Genomic DNA, 17,911 nt, shown 5'->3' with positions numbered 1-17,911 from the left:
TTCTTTCCTTTTTTTCAGCTATGTTAGTGACTTTTAGTTCACTCAGGGTAAGTAATATGTAACTGGGGTGATCATATGTCCCATTTCCTGGAACATTACTGGATTATACCTGTGGTCCTAACATAATTACTGATAACAGACCCATTTCTGGTCTGTAATTTAATTCACATGGTCGGCCCATAGATCAGGAGCTCCCATACATCTCACTGGCCACATCATAGCTGAACTCTAAAAATGGCTCTTTTATGCATTCCTGTGCGCAAGCTCAGTCTTTATAATATGCTTTGGTAGATTTGTCTCTTTAGAATGAAGGCCGTGAATTGACAAAACACTGTAAACCAACTATAATAGAAAAAGTAAAAATCATTAAAAAAAAAAAGAATGAAGACCCTGGCCTGTTATTGTTAATGCCTCCCCAAAGTTGGGAATCCTGTCCAGCTTTGGAATCTCCATGGCTGATGGGGCCCTGCTACCTTCTGTCCCATTTACCTGGTGCTGTCTTGGTGCCCACTGCCTGCATCTCTACCAACTACTTCCTTTGGATTCACTCTGTAGCCACACTAGACTACCTTTTAGGGTTATTGTGAGAGTAAGTGCCATAATGTCTGTAGGGTCCCTGAATGTGTCATGTCTGATCCCACTGTACACACACACCACATTATCCCTGTCATCTGTTCCCACAGACCATCTGCTGGTCTGGGTGTCAACACCTGTACCTGGCTCTGATGCACACAATAGTAGGGTCTGCTTCTGTATCTCAGCCCTTGCCACACTGCTCCATCCATTCTGTTCTTATGGTGCAGTGATGTACATGTAGCTGTGTTCAGAAGCAGGGTACCAGGAAAATGCCGGTGTGGATGGGAGATAATGAGGCAAGTGGTACCTACCTCAGTAGTGACAAGAATAGCAATCACATGGAGTTCTCCTTGTGGGTTAGGAACCTGACATAGTGTCTGTAAGGATGCAGGTTTGATCCCTGGCCTTGCTCAGTGGGTTGAGGATCTGATGTTGCTGTGAGCTATGGTGTAGGTCACAGATGCAGCTTGGATCCTGCCTTGCTGTGGCTCTGGTGTAGGCTGGCAGCTACAGGTCCCATTAGACCCCTAGCCTGGAGACTTCCATGTGCTGCAGGTGCGGCCCTAAAAATAAAAAGAATAAAAATAATTTTTTAAAAAAGAACAACAATCACAGAAAAAAGTGTAGTGGCCCTTGCTCATGCAGCCTTGACCTCATGCTCCACTCCTGGCAGATTTCCTTGTCTATTTCTATCCTATTTATAGTGACTTTTAGGTCCACCCTCTATCTCAGAAAGTTCTAAGATCAGTGGGTGCCCTAGGAAGCAACTTTCTAACATTAAAGTCTATTGAATTTTCATGTCTTCCCTGAAGCTAAAAAGAAGAATGTGGATGTGTGTCCTGCTAAAGGAAGGAATATACCCAACCGTGTTCTCTATAAGAAGTTATTAGTTGTTAGGGGAAGACTCACAGTGAGGTGGACATTTTTCATGTGTTTTGGCTTTCCAGTAACTCTTGAACACATTTGCCCTCTTCAGAGAACTTCTGGCCATGGGAGGCTCACCTCCACAGGAAGATCCCATAAAATGTTCTTCTTTTGCTCTCTTTGCAGTTAGGGCACCAGTGTATGACCTACATTCCACAAATCATTCTGATTCAGAAGTGAGCAACTAGAGGAAGAAGGTGCAATGCAGAACCCATTTTTTCCTGGGGAGGGAGGTGGCAGAACAGGCCTCCAGCCTTGGGAGACAGCACACTCCGGTGCTCGACATAGAAACAGGAGCACTGCTGGCCTGGGGAACAGTTACCTTCCCGTTAAGTTCCTCAGAGCTTTGCAGGTTACAGGACCTTGTGCTCGGTGGTGGCTGGCAGCAGTGCCCTCGTCATGCCTGTTCTATGTGGGATTTGAGTTTCTGGAAGCTTAGTTTCAGTCTCGTTTCTCTAGACTGTTTCCGTAGCTTACTGTGTAATTCTGCAAGCTACCCACATCCCTTGAATAAACAATTTCATATTTAGCCAGCATCAGCTTCTGAATCTTGCAACTGAGAACCTGGATTAATATACATGGTCAAATGCATTTGAGAAAACCAACTGAACTGTCTCCTTTGCTACAGATCTTCTCAGGCCTTTAATATCCTGTGTTCTTCCTGAATCTCCAGTAAGAGCAATGGCGATGTTTCTTGGTGTTTGCTGTATGTTAACTCTGTGCAGAAATTTTTATGTTTATGAACGCATTCAATCTTTAGCATGATCCTATAGAGTATTATTATTATTATTAGCATTTTAAAGAAAAAAAGGTTGAGACCTGGGTGATTTCCCTAAAACTATATAGTTGCTACTTTATTTCTTTGATTCCAACATACACTTTTTGTTCCTGCCTATGTTAGCATTTCAAAATCAAAATATGTCCTCTAGTCAATGCAGATTTTTCTAAAATGCTGTGTCATACATTCAACAGCTTTTTTTTTACTGTCTCCTTCACATGGCGGTTGTAAATGTTTTTGGTCTCATGGAACACTTAACAAACTAATGGAACACATTTAGAAAGTGCTGGCCTAGAATTCTCATGTTAAGGGGAAGTGTTGTGTATTTCATGGAGTTTAGTGAGCTTTATTTCATTATCATTATTTTTTAATGGCTTTGCAAGCTAAAATATGCAGCAAAGTGCCTAGTTTTCTAGAAGCTGCTTGAAGAGTAGGATCACACATCATTTCTTGTGTACGCATCTAGAAAATATGCACTTAGAAATCTAATGCATTTATACAAACTGGAAATGCATAGATAATTGCACTTGAGTATGGATGGATAGTTATTTAGTGGACTGAGTATAGGACATCATTTTTTTTTTTTTTTTGTCTTTTTAGAGCTGCATATGGAGGTTCCCAGGCTAGGGGTCCAATTGGAACTGTAGCCACCAGCCTATGCCAGAGCCATAGCAACTTGGGATCTGAGCTGCGTCTGCAATCTACACAATAGCTCACGGCAACACCGGATCCTTCACCCACTGAGCAAGGCCAGGGATCAAACCCACATCCTCATGGATCCTAGTCAGGTTTGTTAACCACTGAGCTATGAAGGGAACTCCATAAAAAAAAAACTTTTTATTTTTAAACTGGGTAATAGGCCACCTCTAATTATCCCCAATTTGCAGATGTCAAATCATGAAAAAATTCTTGGTAGCTACTGCTGCATTCATTGATTCCACACAATTTGTACTGAATGACTGTTCAGGTCTGTGCTGTCAGCAATGTGCATGAAGGCTTTTCTGGCTTCAGAGCCTGCTATTAGGTGCCTGTTCTCTTAAACTGTTAGAATTTGCTATTCGGAAATAGATACGCCTGATTTTAGGCAACCATCTCGGAAGACTTTAGATGGAGTTGTAGGATGTGCCTCCACTGACTTAATCAGGACACAGCACATTTAACTCTGTATTTGTAGCTGATCTGCTTAGAGCTGGTTGCACTTAAGGACATAAAAGGCTCAATCTAAAAATCTAAAATCAGAGCAAAGATAGAAGGTATCATTTAAAGGAAATGATCATTTCATATAATGATTACCAGTCTGTAGTATAACTATTTGAATCATCACTTTTGACAGATTCTTAATGCTCTACATGAAAAATGGAATCATTTCTTAAAATTGAGATGTGCTTAAGTATAAAAGCCTCAAACTCAAGCTACTCACCTGCTTAGGAATCAGTATAAATTAAGAATAACATTGTAATTTTTATCTTTTGATAATTAGTTCTCCAGAGGTTTTCTAGATCTATGCCAGTAATATGGAAGATAATCTGTGCTCCAGCCCTGACTAAGACATTGCAGAAAAATAGAAACAAACCCACAGGCTATACCCACAGCTTGGTATGCAGGACTTTATCACAGTCTAGTTCAAGAATCTTCTCTAGGCTGTACTTCTGATTCAAATTTAGAAACCAAAGAACATGGATCAGCAAACTATGACCTGTGGGCCAAATGTGGCCTGCCCCTGTTTCATAAATAAAGTGTTAGCAGAACACAGCCATGCTCATTAGTTCAGATATTGTCTATGGCTACTTTTCCATTGTAGCTGTCAAGTTGAGTAGTTGCAGCAGAACCCTTATGGCTTTCAGAGTTCCCATTGCGACGCAGTAGGGTTAAGAATCTGACTAGTATACATGAGGATGTGGCTTCAATACCTGGCCTCGCTCAGTGGGTTAAGGATCTGGTGTTGCTGTGAGCTGTGGTGTTGGTCGCAGACGTGGCTCAGATCTAGCATTGCTGTGGCTGAGGCGTAGGCAGGCAGCTGTAGCTCCGATTCAACCCCTAGCCTGAGAACTTCCATATGCCGTGAGTACGGCCCTAAAAAAACAACAACAACAAAAAGAAGAAGCGTCAACTATACACCTGATCTGGCCCTCTACTCCATTTGTCATCGATGTCTTACGAAAGCAGTAATTTTTCTTTTGTGCTTGTGGCTTTGTATGCAATGGCTCATTCTTGAAAGAGTCTTCTAAGATGTTTATTATTCCCATTTTACAGATGAGGGGGTTAAAGTTTAAATTGGAGACTTAAGATCTCATAGTTGGTAGGTAGTAAAGTTGGGATTTCAAGCCAAATGTCCTGCCCAACCGCCTCAATGCACTATCTTATGATCTTTCCCCATCGAGAGCTGCCCACCATTCTAGAGCCAGCCCATGGTGGGCAGCATCCTTCATCATCATGGATCCTAGTCGGGCTCATTAACCACTGAGCCACGAAGGAAACACCCCCTCTAATGGCATCTTTAGGAAAAATGTGTTAGAGTTAAGGAATTTCTGGATAAGTAGTTCTATTTAGTTAGAGCAGGAATTCTTTGTTGAGGTAGAGTAGCAGAGGGGAGCAAGAAGCTTTTTCAAACAAAACCGTCTCTTCAGACTTTTGCAAAATGCCTCTGCTGAGGGAGGCTTGCTCTCCACTCGTGCCCTTTGAGAAGCACCCTGTGTATTGAGATATGTTGCCTCTGGGAGTGTGTCTGCTTCTGCATGGGCTGGAAACAGGAACGGAAAGCTAAAAAATGATGAGCTTAGGTGGAGGAAGACTGGAGACCGAAGGGAGGGAGGTCTAAGCTCTATTCAAAAGGACAGAAGAAGAATTCAGAGGGACTTGATGAGTTTCCTGGTGCTGTCTATGAAAGGGAGCCATAATTAGAGGCAGAGAGAGTCTGAAATCTATAATATTTCCATGTTTGCACTTTCTAAAATCCTGTCCTAACTCCCCATAATAATTACTTCTGTAAAAATCTTTTACGGAAAAAAAGGCCTCTGCGCCCGTCTTTCAGAATTTCAAGGAAGGAGGATGCTCCTGAGGTTCTGTCCTACCTTGAACTTACTCTGCGTTAGTGGCGAACTGTGTGGAAAAGAGCAGGTGAAAGGATGGGAAAGGCAGGTGGAATCCTTTGGCCTTTGGGAATGAAAACATTGTCTGGGTGAAGCAGGATGCAAACCATGATGGAATATGGTCTCTTGTCTTCACTGGTAGACCAGGGCTCCCATTCCCAGACCCTAGGGAACAATTAAATACAGCAGACTCTGCTTCTGGAGTCAGCTTTCTTCCTGGATCTCTGCCTCCAGCTGTGGCTTCTTTCCCAAATTCAGACTTTCATGCCTCTCTGGATCTCTGCCTGGATCTCACCCAGACAGCTCTTCAAATCCATTATGTCAGAAACTGCATTGATGAGCTTTTCTGCAAATCCGATCATCTGGTTGGGAGACCTCACAGCTGCCCAAACATCCGATCCATACACCCAGGTTACACATCCTTCAGAAACTCAAGTTCCTGAGGATAGAAAACCCTTATAGTGAGGTCCTTCTCCGCCTCTCCAGGTCTGTCCCTGGCTACTTCGTTCTCCTGTTTATCATAACCCCTGGTGATACTAAACTGCATCAAGTGCACTGCACACATCTTGGAATTCCCTCCTCCCGGAACACACTTTCCATAGTTGCTCACCTGCCTTTCACTCTTCCTTCAGGAGTCAGCTCAAACATCACCCGTTACTGACTTTCAGGTAGGCTCTCCTATCTGCTACCGCATTATGTTAAACTTTTTTCCCTATGGGCCTGGCCCTTGCCCTGAACTGTGAATCCTCCTGGTTACCCACGGGCATGTTGACTGGTACGTGGCAGGTGATCTGTTGGTCAGTGTTTATTGGCTGGAACAGGATAGTTTGCGGCACTGCTTTTCAAGCACTTGCTGAGAAGATCCTTTTACTGTATTATCCTTTTCGATGCCCTATGTAGGGTGTTTCTGTCCTTAGGAACTGTGCAGAAGCAGAAAAATTAATTTACTGCTGTATTTCCCAGGAGGATTCCACGTTATGTAGCTCCTTTCATCCAGAAAGCTCTCTAGACACTTTGCACAGCAGGCACATTCTAGTGCCCCACAGTGTGAAGGGGGAAGTAGAGAAGAAAAATGAAGATGACAGAGCCGCCTTCCTTAGTGTCTGGGGTCCAAACTGCCGAAGTCTTTGCTGGATTCTACAAGCATCCCACCAGAATCTCCCGTTAGCCTGAGGATTTCATCAGCCAGTGTATTCCTCCTTCACACCTCAGAACCAGAGTTTGGCAGCTTCCTCTTCATTGAAATTCTCATAATCTTGTTTTATGTGTACCTCTCATTTGTTTCAGCTACTGTCATTCAGGCTGCACACAGTAAATATTGTATTTGTCTTTTTTTTAAAAAAAACTCATCAACAGAGTTCCAGAGAGGCTTTTCAATGATTTTCATTGGAGAAACCAGGCCTAGACTTGAGATCTAATCTAGAACTCCGTCCAGTGATGTGTTTCTTGAACAAAATTGTCTATCAAGAACACCCGAGGAGCTTGTTAAACTCGTAGATGCCTTGACCCTATCTCAGAGGTGTCTGGAGGGGCAGAGAATGTGTGTTTTTGGAAAACAGTCCATTGTGATTTTGATTTGCACCTGTGTTAGACTTTGTTCACTCACTCATTCACTCACTCAGCAATTCATTCATTCCTGATGTATCCCTGGAATGCCTACCACTTTGCTAAGCATGGAGGCATCTGTGAGGGCATAGTTAACTTCCATTAAGAAGTTTTCAGTCTCCTGGAAGAAAACCCATATAAACAAATAATTATAGTAGTATGAAGTTCTATAAAATCGAGTGGATTCCGCAGAGCTGTGAGAGCACTGGAAGGAGGTTTTACCTCTACCTGAGAATGAGGCAGCTTCCTTGGTATTTGATATGAGTCACCAAGGATAAGAGAGCTCCCAAAGGAAGATCCAAGGGGACCAGTGAGAGGCGCTTGTTTTTAATGGGTCTGTGCAGAGGGACATAAGAAAGCCACTGTTAGGGGTCCCTGGGTGTTTCAGAAATCAAGACAAGCTTCTCATCTTTATTCTAAGGTATCTACCCTCATTTTCAGCACTTGTGATTTTTATTTTGTTCTTCATATTTTTTACTTAATTTGTACTTTTATTCTAATTTTTAATTTTAGCAGTCATAATTTTAATTCTGAAGAGATTCCCTATTCTCTGATTATTCTTTTTCATAGCATCCTGTTCTTAGTTAAGAATGTAATAACTTCCTGTATTTGTGAAGATACCAATTTGTTTGTTTTTTACATTACCTATTTCATTAGTTATTTTTCAGCCACTTTGTTCTTCTCTTTTATGCTGACTTTGCCCTGAAACATCTGATGATCCTTGGCAGAACATTCACGTTTAGAAACAAGACCATTAAAAGCAGATACAAAGCTCTGTGCGCTCAGGTAGGCTTGTTGATCAGTGGCTGTTGACAACTGACTAGTGGGTTTCACTTCAGCTTAATTGTCAGTGGGGACTCCCAGATATCAACTCTCAGAGGTCTTTTCTCAACAGAACTCTTCTCTCCTGCTAGGGGTGAAGATGCCAGAGTTCTCAGAGGGGAAAAGTCACAGCCCAGCTGCCATATAGACTTATAATTGATTCCATTTTTTAGTCCCATACCATCTATATAAGGAAGTTAGTTGGTAGTCTCAAGTCTCTTCTTTGGAGTATTCAGAGGCTAAACCATTATTTGACTGAGGGTGTAGATGCCTGGCTGCTAGTGGTTTCCATGGAAGAATGGAGAAGGGGTGCGGTTGACATCTCCCTTTCTCACCTTCAGCTAGTCCTCTTGATTTCAGCCACTCTCCATATTTGAGTCCTGGGACTCTTGTAGGTTTGGTGGGAATTACTGAGTTCTCTGATAATTCCTGTTTCCCTCTCCATACCCTTTAGACCATGCTATATGTACATCCTAGTAAATCCACTACTATGCTCCATGACTTTCAGATTTCTACAACTGTAGTGAAATCCCCCTGAATGCTCGTCCATGTTTGCTTATTCTTTTAATTTCTGAGATTCTATTTGAAATATTTTGTTTCTTTGAAATCTTTTTTTTTTCTTCAGAATTTTGGTAAAGAATAGAAATAAATATATTTCCTCGGTTTGCCATCTTTAACTAGAAGGTGTCCATGGTCTTTGACTTTTTGTTAATTGTCCACTTTGTTTCTGACTCAGTCTTAGTCATTATATAATTTAATTCATTCCAGTTTCTTTTAAAATTGATGTTATTTTATCTTCATTGTATAATGTAGAAACTAAAGTACAGCAGGATTTAAGTAACTTACGCAAAAGGGTACCAGAGCTAGGACTTAAACTCAGGCCTGATTGATTTTGGATCTACCCAACTATTTACTTTTAAAAACAGTGGGCAAAGGCTCTGTCTCCTCTTAAAGCCATTGTCAGAACCTTTTGGAAAGGATTGCTTCCTTATTTCAGAAGGAGTTTTATTACTAAGACATGCTTGCCTTCTCCCTCCCTGCAATACTTCATTTTTTTTTTTTTTCCGGTGTGGATTTTGTTTGTCCCTGTTTTGTGGTCCTTTACCTTCTTTGATGTGTCTCATGTGCCATCTTTGAAGCACCCTTAGATTTGTGGGTGACAGCCCTGCTCTCCCAAGGCCTTCTGTTTCATCTCCTCTGCTTCACTGACTAGTGAGGTATTGATTTTGGGAGAACCTGCTGGGATTGGGGGAAAAATCAATAGCCCATTAGACATAAGTGGGAAGCAGCAGCAGCAGCTCCCCAGCAGCCTGTCCACTGACCTAGCAAGCTGGGGTGCTGTGCAAAGACGAAGCTAGCCCTGCGTGTCCAGGTGCATTCTAAAGTCATTAGATGGTTCCAGGAATAATGTAGCAAAGCTGCCAACAGAAAAATCAAGAGCCATAAATCCATGTCCTTGAACGAATGAAGTAGAGTCGTCTTCTGAGAATAAATTTGCCTGTCACAGATTGCTTTGGGGGAAGGAAGTTCTCGGTTGAGAACTTTTCTAATTCTTGGTTACCTGGAATTTTCTAGAGTAGGCACAATCGTTGTGAACCATACGGCGTGTCCGTTCAGGTTTCATGTCCTCCAGGGTTCCCAAAAGGAAAGGGAGGGTGACAGCAGTGGGTGCCTGGCATTACCCAGGCAGTGTGCTTCTGAAATATTGTGTGTAAACCCCATTTTTAAGTGCTACTTCAGGGGGCTCCCTGTGGCAGCTCTCCCTGGGTGAGTCCCTTTGAAAAGGAAGAGCTCCTTTGCGAAGAGAGTTATCACCATCTGTTTCATTTGATTATAAGTGCAGGTCTTATGCTTCAGATTTTTATAGAGAAGAACAGACAGGAGCAATAAATTCAAATGATCAAAGTCCAAAGAGGTCTTCTGTTAACACTGTTACAGAAACCCATACTCGGTCCTCCAATTTTCATGTTACTATGCCTTCTACCATTGCATGGAAACACAGGAAAATTAGATTTGGAGGGTACTTCAAAATCATCTTGTTGTCTAACTCCTTATTTTACGGTTTCATTTATTCATTCTTTTAAATAATCATTGAGAATCTCTCCTCGGTGTGACAGACACTGTGTTAGGCAGTGGGGCTGTACCTGGACAAAACAGATAAAATCCTTGCCTTCTTGGAGCCTGCGTTGTAGGCGGAGACAGGTAATAAAAAGATAGATAAGTGCAATATGTAGTTTATCAGGTGCTGGTAAGTGCCAGGGAGATAATTAACACGAGGAAGGAATCAAGAGCATATATCCATTGGATATATACAATCCAATATGTACAATGAATATATACATAGAATACAGGGAGGAATTTAAAGAGAGGAGAGCAATTTTAGACAGATGACCAGGGAGGTTTTCACTCAGGTATTTTCAAAGTTAAAGATTTTTTTTTAAACTATAGGTATTGAAAAGTCTGTTTTATTTTATTTTTTTCTTTTTCTTTTTTGGCCGCCCTGCAGCACATGGAGTTCCCTGGACAGGGATCAGATCCGAGCCACAGTTGCAATCTAAGCTGCAGCTGTGACAATGCAAGATTCTTAACCCACTGTGCTGGACCAGGGATCGAACCTGCGGCCAAGTGCTCCCAAGATGCTGCTGACATTGTACCACAGCGGGAACTCCTAAAGTTAAAGATTTGCAAGAGGGACAATATTGAGTCATATAGATTCCTGAGTGGGGTTTGGGGTGGGCAGTGGTCCAGGAAGAGAGGATAACACATGCGAAGGCACCGTGGCAGGAACTGTACTTTCCTGGGATGACAGAGGTGAGGTAAGAGGTGATGGAGTCATGTTCAGTCTTCAGAGCACTGTAATAACTTTGGATTCTGGTCTGAGTGAGAAAGGAAGATATCAGGTTTGATCAGTGAGGAGTTATAATTTGATTTCAGCAGTCATTATATACTGAGCTTGGATTATATTGGAAAAGATTAGAAGCAAGAGTTTAGCTAAGAACCTACTGCATTATCTGAGGAAGAAAAATTGAAGTAATCAAACTATACATGTGTTTCTTTTTTTCTTTTTATGGCTGTACCCATAGCATATGGAAGTTTCCAGGCTAGCGGTGGAATCAGAGCTGCAGCCATCAGCCTATTCCACAGTCACAGAAACACCAGATCCAAACTGCATCTTCAAATCCTTAACCCATTAAGCCAGTCCAGGGATTGAACCCATATCCTTATGGACACTATGTCAGGTTTTTAACTCACTGAGCCACAATGGGGACTCTACATGTATTTCTTTTTTAACATACAGCAGAGAGGATTTCCTGATGAAATGGATGAGGGCTATGAGACAAAGAGAAAATTGGGGAATGGCTCCAGAGTTTTTGTCTTGAGCGACTAGAAAATTACAGTTGCCACTTTCTGAGCCAGGGGTCCTGATAAGTGGATGAGTCAGTGTGGATAGATATCAAGACTCAGTTTTGTGTATGTTAAAATCTAGAAGATGTCTAAACACAGATGTCAAGTTGGGAGTTGTATATGATTCTGGAATTCAAAAGAAAAGTCCAGGCTGCAGGGAAGAGGACCAAGGACTGCTCCCTAGAGATTCCCAGCATTTAGACAAAAAAATGAGGCCCTAGAGAAAGGAAGAAGTAGAGGGAGTAGGTATTTCGCAGAAGAGCTGAGACTAGACACAGGGCACTCTTCTCAGTGCACAGTGTACATTTAATTAGCCTTGAGTTTTCATCTTCTTTTCCTGTGCTACTCTTCTCAGTAGGACAGTAGGAAGATGTTGGACAAGAAAAAAAACCAAACAAATATTGTACAGCATTTATGCACAATCACTAAATCATCAAAAATTAGATTTAGTCACTATGTTTCTGCTAGTTACTGGGTCTGAAAATCAAAGTAGGCAAGTAAGATGATGGATTGATTCTCCTTCTGCTGTTGTCAACAGGACACTTCCCTTTAAGTCCCTGGTAGTTCTGACCTAGATCAGAGGTGTGTAGGGACTGACTGGAGCATGGCTTTCACAAGATTTGGGGGTGGATGGAGATATTTAAAATCTAACTCTAGAAGCAATTATGCAAATTTAAGTTTCAGGTCTCTGAACGAGCCAAAATATTTAGGAAACTTGTAAATTAAGCTTGCCGTGTAGATTAAAAGTCAGCTTTTGCTATTTGCCAAGAATGTTCCAAAGGATAATGTTGAACATTTGTATACTATTTTCAAATTTAGAATGTTTCCAACATCTACTTTTTTTTTTTTGCTTTTTTTCAGGCCACACATGTGGCATGTGGAAGTTCCCAGGCTAGGGATCTAATCAGAGCTACAGCTGCAGGCCTACGCCACAGCCACTGCAACGCGGGATCCAAGTCACGTCTGTGACCTACACCACAGCTCAGAGCAACACTCATCCTTAACCCTCTGAGCAAGACCAGGGATCAAACCCGCATCCTCATGGATCCTAGTCAGGTTCGTTCCTGCTGTGCCATGAAGGGAACTCCCAACATCTACTTTCTTACTTGTTTTTCACAAATCCTCAGCACAGAATGACTTTGCACTCTTTTGTAAGACTTCTCTTTGTTAAGAAAACCTGCCCGTTGTTCCTGTGAAATGGCTTTGAGAACCCTTGCCATTCTGGTTCCCCTCTTGGTTGGGTGCTCTGTGATTGATTCTTATGCTTTTTTTTTTCTCTCAGTATAGTGACCACATCTGTTGACAACACACCAGACATAGACTGAACAGAGCATGGTATAACGAGGCTTTCACTTAGCTGGTCCAGGTGGCATTTCTATCTTAGATAGTATTGTACTGTCTAAAATAGAATCTGGTCTGAGTTCGTTTCTTTTAACAGCTGGATCCAAACTGTTGACCTCTTGCTGCACTCATGGTCATCTAAAAACCCCCTTGTTTTTGAAAATAATAGACTGTCAAATAAGGTCATATTTGACAGCTGTTGATAATTGAACTGTTGATAATTTGAACGCAAGTGTAGGATTTTATATTAATGTCTGTTAAATTTTACTCTGAGTCATCAATCTATAACTCCAGTTTCATTTTTAATTTATTACTTTGCTTATATAAGTAAAATATCCATTTCAGTTAGGGTTATATCCATCTACATTTGAATGAGACTAAAAGCAATGAAAACTGGCTGTTGGCTGGGAGTTGCTCTTAGGTTCTAGAGGCTGGCCGGTTCCTAGCCACAACATGGCAGGAGGAGAATCTCTTTCCAATGGGCTACAGTGGAGTCTTCTATAAGGTGACCTAATTAAAGGAGTGACTATTCCATCATGTTTACAGGTCTCACCTACACTCCGTGGTCACGTACTCCAGGAGGTGGAAATCTCAGAGACAGCGTAGCCTCTGCCTGCCATAATGCAGAGTGGTTTCTAGGCAGGAACAACTCTTCTGGAAAGGTTAAGGGCAAAAGGTATCTAACAACTGAGTCTGCCCTCCCCCTCTTTTTAAAGTTCAGAAAATAAGTTTTACTAGAAGCTCTACCCCAGTAGACCTCTGCTTATGTTTCATTAGTCACAACTATCCTTAGCACAAGGAACCCAGGGAATCGAGTTTGGCTACCTATACTTAATCAGGAAAAGGAGATAATGCATGTTGCATAAACAGAGCAGCCAGGATATGAATGGAAATGCCAAATGGGAAAAAATAAATCTTGTCTGATTTAGGAAAAATGGAAATTAATAATAAAAAATCACAAAAAAGCTCCCACACAGGATTAATCACTGTTAACATTATCATATTTCTTAATTACATCACATTTCATGCAACCTTTAAATTTATCATGAGCATTTTCTCAGGATAAATTCTTTGTAAATATAATTTTAATAATCAAATTACATTCCATGATAAAGATACACAATATTATCTCCTATAAGTAATCCCCTATAATTAACCCTACATTTGGGTAGCTTTCAGTTTTTGCTATTATAAATAATGTACGACACATGCTTTTTAGATAAAATATTTTATACATTTAAGATTATTTTATTAGGCTTTATTTTTAGTAGAATCACTAGATCAAAGGGAATGGATTTTTTATAGTTCTTTTTTATAATTTCATATCTACTTTCCAAAATGATAAACTAGTTTATACTTGCCAACAATGGATAAAAGTGGTCTTCTCTGTTTGAGAACACTCTAAAATCCCAATTTCATCTTTGTTCAGTTCTGCTTCTTACCTTTATATCTAACAAAAATTTGCTGAGTATGCCTTTTATGACTTCTCTGAACTTCTGGTGAAAAGTGAGGTTAATTCCTCATGAGGTCAGAGGTTTGAGCTTTGTGCCATTCATTACCTTAGAAGCTATTCTTATTGAACGTAACTAAGTAATCAGTAGTCCTCAGGCACCTTGTGAGCCAGGTGAATTTACCCATTTTACTTTGGAGCTAACCTACAGCCTCAAGACATGGTGGGGACATTACACTAAATGTAAGATGTGAAAGACAGTCTCCTGATCATTTGATCTGAAGTCTTTCTTACAGAAGAAAGCAAAGTTAGTTAGTTAGTTGTGTTAGGTCTGCCTTCTCTGTGTCATCAGTTAGCCTCACCATATTCTTCAAGCTTTAATGTGTCCCTTTGTGATAATACTTTGAATAAACCCCAATACCGTCTTTCTGCCTTTAATACTTTCTCCAGCCTTGTTCTTAGACTTGGTTTGAGTTTCCTGACCTGATTTGGATGCGTTCAGACCACCCTTGAATCTGTTCTGAGGTCACTTCGCTTCTCCTATATCCTTTATATTTGTTATTTTTAAACCTGATCTTACCTGAGATATTCCTGTAGTCAAGCTGTTTTTTAAAGATCTCCTTCCTCTTTCTTCTTTATTGGATTACTTGTGATTGTATAGTTAGAATGTCTGTTTCTGAGCTTCCTGTCCTTATTTTTTTCTAGTCTCACTCTTATGGAGAGTTTTTCATCTTTGAGGAAAACCAACATAATTTTCCATTCATTCTTGTATATTTCTATTTTATAGTTCATGAACTATTTATAAATGTTCTCTTTCCTTCCTGTTGTATGGGCTTCAGGGGTAAAATAAAGATATTAGGACTTCCTACACTCTTCATGGTTCAAAACTAATCACTCTTTATTTTCTTTGCTCCACATCTTTGAATGTGAATATTAAAAAACACAAACTCCTTAGGAAGAACTTAGAAAATAACCAGAATTATAAAATAGAGAAGGTTAAAATGATCTGTAATCACTGTTTTCACTGTTAACATTTGGTCTGTTTCCTTTCTAACCAGAAATGTGTATATATGAAAAAGAATTCCATCCTATCCCTTTTAAGCCATATTTACCCCTAAGGGGTCAAGCCGTAGAATTGGCTTATCAGCTGTAGGCCCATAGTCACATATGCACAGTACCAGCCTGAGGAGGAAGAGAAAAAAAGGGAAAAGTATCCAGGGTCAGCAAAAAGAGCTAAATTGTCTCCTGAATGATACTTTATGATGCAAGAAAGCATGTAATCCATCTTAAGCAGTTCTCAGGAGCAAAGTCAATATTTTTAAAGTTTTCATTTGAAGCAGAACCATCATTTACTGGCAAAAGTGACTGTCCTTTTGAATCTATTTAAAAAAACACAAAACAGAAAATCAGAACTGAGGTTCTGTTTTAAGCCCCAGGAAGCTTCTTTTGTTCCTTTTTTTCCCCCCCAGAAAAAATTATTAAGCAACTACTTTATACCTTTCTGAAGAGGTACTTCTTTTCAGGTCATTTATGTTTCACCTTTGCTTTTCTTCTTTGGTATGTCTGATACAAGAGCCTCAATTGTCCACTTATTCTGCATATGTTGACATTATCTGATGCCACTAAGTATGTATCTGTTTGATAGTGTACAACATCATGGAAACATATTTTTCTATTTCTTTTTAAAAATCGCACCTTGCTTATATCTGTCTAAAATGTAATGCGTATATCTACACTGGTGGAGATGACTGCAAATGTCCACAGAACATTAGACTGAGTACAACGGAGGTCTTCCTGATATTGCAAGTCCGTCAGGGTCAGTTTTTGCTCCTACCACAAGCCATTCCCCTTCAGCTCTCCCTACAGGTTGTCTAAATGAAAATTCCCATGTCCTCCGTATTCTGTCTCTGAAGTCACAGTAATTGGCCAATAGTGCTACCTGGCCTACGTGGGGCCCTTCCTGGTAGCATTTCTCTACTGGGCTTAGAGTTGCTTTAGTCTGAAGTATGAACACGTGACTAAAGCCACACTCATTCAGAGTCCTTCCCCAGGATTTCTTCAGCTGAGTTGGGGGGCCTTTGGGGTGGCAAAGCTATGAGACTATGAGGTTATCTCTCTCTTTATATGCAAAAAGTTGCTGGGCAGATAGAGAAAATGAAGCTGACCTGATGGTGTCTGAGAGTCTAATTTGATTTCCTAAGGTTCTTGATATGGCCTGAATCTTGCAGCAATTTGGTCATTCCCCAGAGCAACCCTCCAAATGACCTAGGCTGTTCAATTGGTTTCCAATTTTTGCAACCAAAAACTTACAGCTAATCATTTAGAATGGAGCACACTTGCTCTAGTCTCATACTTAAACTCTCAATTTGAGAAATCATTCCCATTAAGGGAGCATTATTTTTAGGACTCTCTCAAGTTTAACTACATTAGGAGCTGGAGATAGTCTCAAGAGTCACCTTCAGGAGTTCCCGTCGTGGCGCAGTGGTTAACGACTCTAACTAGGAACCATGAGGTTGCGGGTTTGATCCCTGGACTTGCTCAGTGGGTTAAGGATCTGGCGTTGCCGTGAGATGTGGTGAAGGTTGCAGATGTGGCTCAGATCTGGCATTGCTGTGGCTCTGGTGTAGGCCAGCAGCTACAGCTCCCCTAGCCTGGGAACCTCCATATGCTGTGGGAGCGGCCCAAGAAAATGGCAAAAAGACAAAAAAAAAAAAAAAAAAAAAAAGAGTCACCTTCAGTCATGTTTGGAAAAAGGCAGGGTATAAATTCTCTCCTGTACTTGATGAAACGGACACCAGAGAGAAGACTCGATCTGTTTACAATGACTGAGCTACAAGTCTAGGACTAGGACCCAGGTCCCTTAATTCCTTGTCAAAAGCTGTCCTGAGTTTAAAGGAACTTCACCATAACAGATATCAACATAGAACAGCTCACAATAATTTTTTTGTGATGTTTAATTGGTCTTAGTCCTTTCTTTCCCTTTCACAGGCCAGTTCATTCGTAAGTTACTTGTTGGGCATGCACATGCCAACCGGCCTCTGGTAAGCTGCGAACAACACTCCCAGTGCATAAAAGAGCCAGTCCTGCTCTTAAGACGTTTCTTATCTAGTGAGAAGGCAAGTTTCTAAAAGTCACTGTAATCATGCAAGATTTAAGTTACTACAGGGAACTGCTCTGAGGCACCTAGCAGAGCTTCCTGGCCCAGCCTAACTCAGGTGGGTGGGGCGTGGGTCAGAGAAGACTCACCAGAGGGCATCCTCTCAGGACCTTGTCATTACCAGCCAGACCCACTGTTCGCAATTTTGTTTGGAGCATGGTCTCACCCTGCACTGTTCAAGTCATGTGAAAAAACCCCCACGTACTTCCTTTCAGGTGAGGCTCAGAAATATGGAGAAAGGTAAACATGGAGGTAGCACTAGCTAGGGAAGGATAAACGAAGTCACAAGTATAAGACAAAATCGGTTAGCAGTGTCTCTGTCCACCCACCCACAGCCGCCATCCACAGCTACTCCCATTTATTCTACTACTGCTCCTGTTCAAAAGTTGCTGAATTGTGCAAAGAGGAATACCAGCCCTGTGAGACAGAGCCTGAGTTAAGTGTTCTGTGATCAGGTCAGTTTATGAGATACCACACACCCCTTCTCTGCCTGAGGATGGGACGGGGGAAGGGGAACAACTGGCTTCTCTCCAAGCCTCCCTCCCAACCTGAATCTGCCTTTTCTTGACTCATCCATTCTCGTTGAGGGTCTTCCTTTTCTGCTCCCAGTTCTGCCATGTTGCTCTGGGTCCCCTCCCCTCCTGTCCTCCCCTCATGATGCGAAACCTCTTCTCCATGTAATGCTAGAAGTTCAATCACATGCAACATTCTGTGAGCTTCTAGGTCTCTGAGGAATCCTGTGATAAAGAAACATTTTGCAAAAG

General features: G+C 41.3%; 2 protein-coding genes across 5 annotated transcripts in view; one reads left to right on the top strand and one right to left on the bottom strand.

Annotated features, from left to right (window-relative positions):
- Window positions 1–17,911, bottom strand: part of LOC110262276 (uncharacterized) — a 149,340-nt gene that overhangs the window by 30,111 nt on the left and 101,318 nt on the right. For 2 of the 4 annotated variants that reach the window (XR_014814869.1, XM_084975622.1), the window contains one exon: window positions 14,618–15,369. The exons of the other annotated variants lie outside the window; for them this stretch is intronic. Coding sequence is in view for 1 of the 2 variants with exons in the window: in XM_084975622.1 (XP_084831748.1) it covers window positions 15,248–15,369 (122 nt within the window). In the remaining variant the exon portion in view is untranslated. Of the gene's footprint in view, window positions 1–14,617; window positions 15,370–17,911 lie in introns of those variants that run through there. 4 annotated transcript variants of the gene reach the window in all.
- The window catches only part of RAB38 (RAB38, member RAS oncogene family), a 63,571-nt gene that overhangs the window by 32,475 nt on the left and 13,185 nt on the right, over window positions 1–17,911 (top strand). The gene's annotated exons all lie outside the window — the stretch shown is intronic.

The sequence above is a fragment of the Sus scrofa genome, chromosome 9 (genome assembly GCF_054392235.1).
Source record: "Sus scrofa isolate SSC_HxYL_T2T_F1_AM1 chromosome 9, Sscrofa_HxYL_maternal_Yorkshire_Landrace_v2.0, whole genome shotgun sequence".
Lineage (NCBI taxonomy): Eukaryota > Metazoa > Chordata > Mammalia > Artiodactyla > Suidae > Sus > Sus scrofa.
This window is presented reverse-complemented; position numbering and strand designations above follow the sequence as displayed.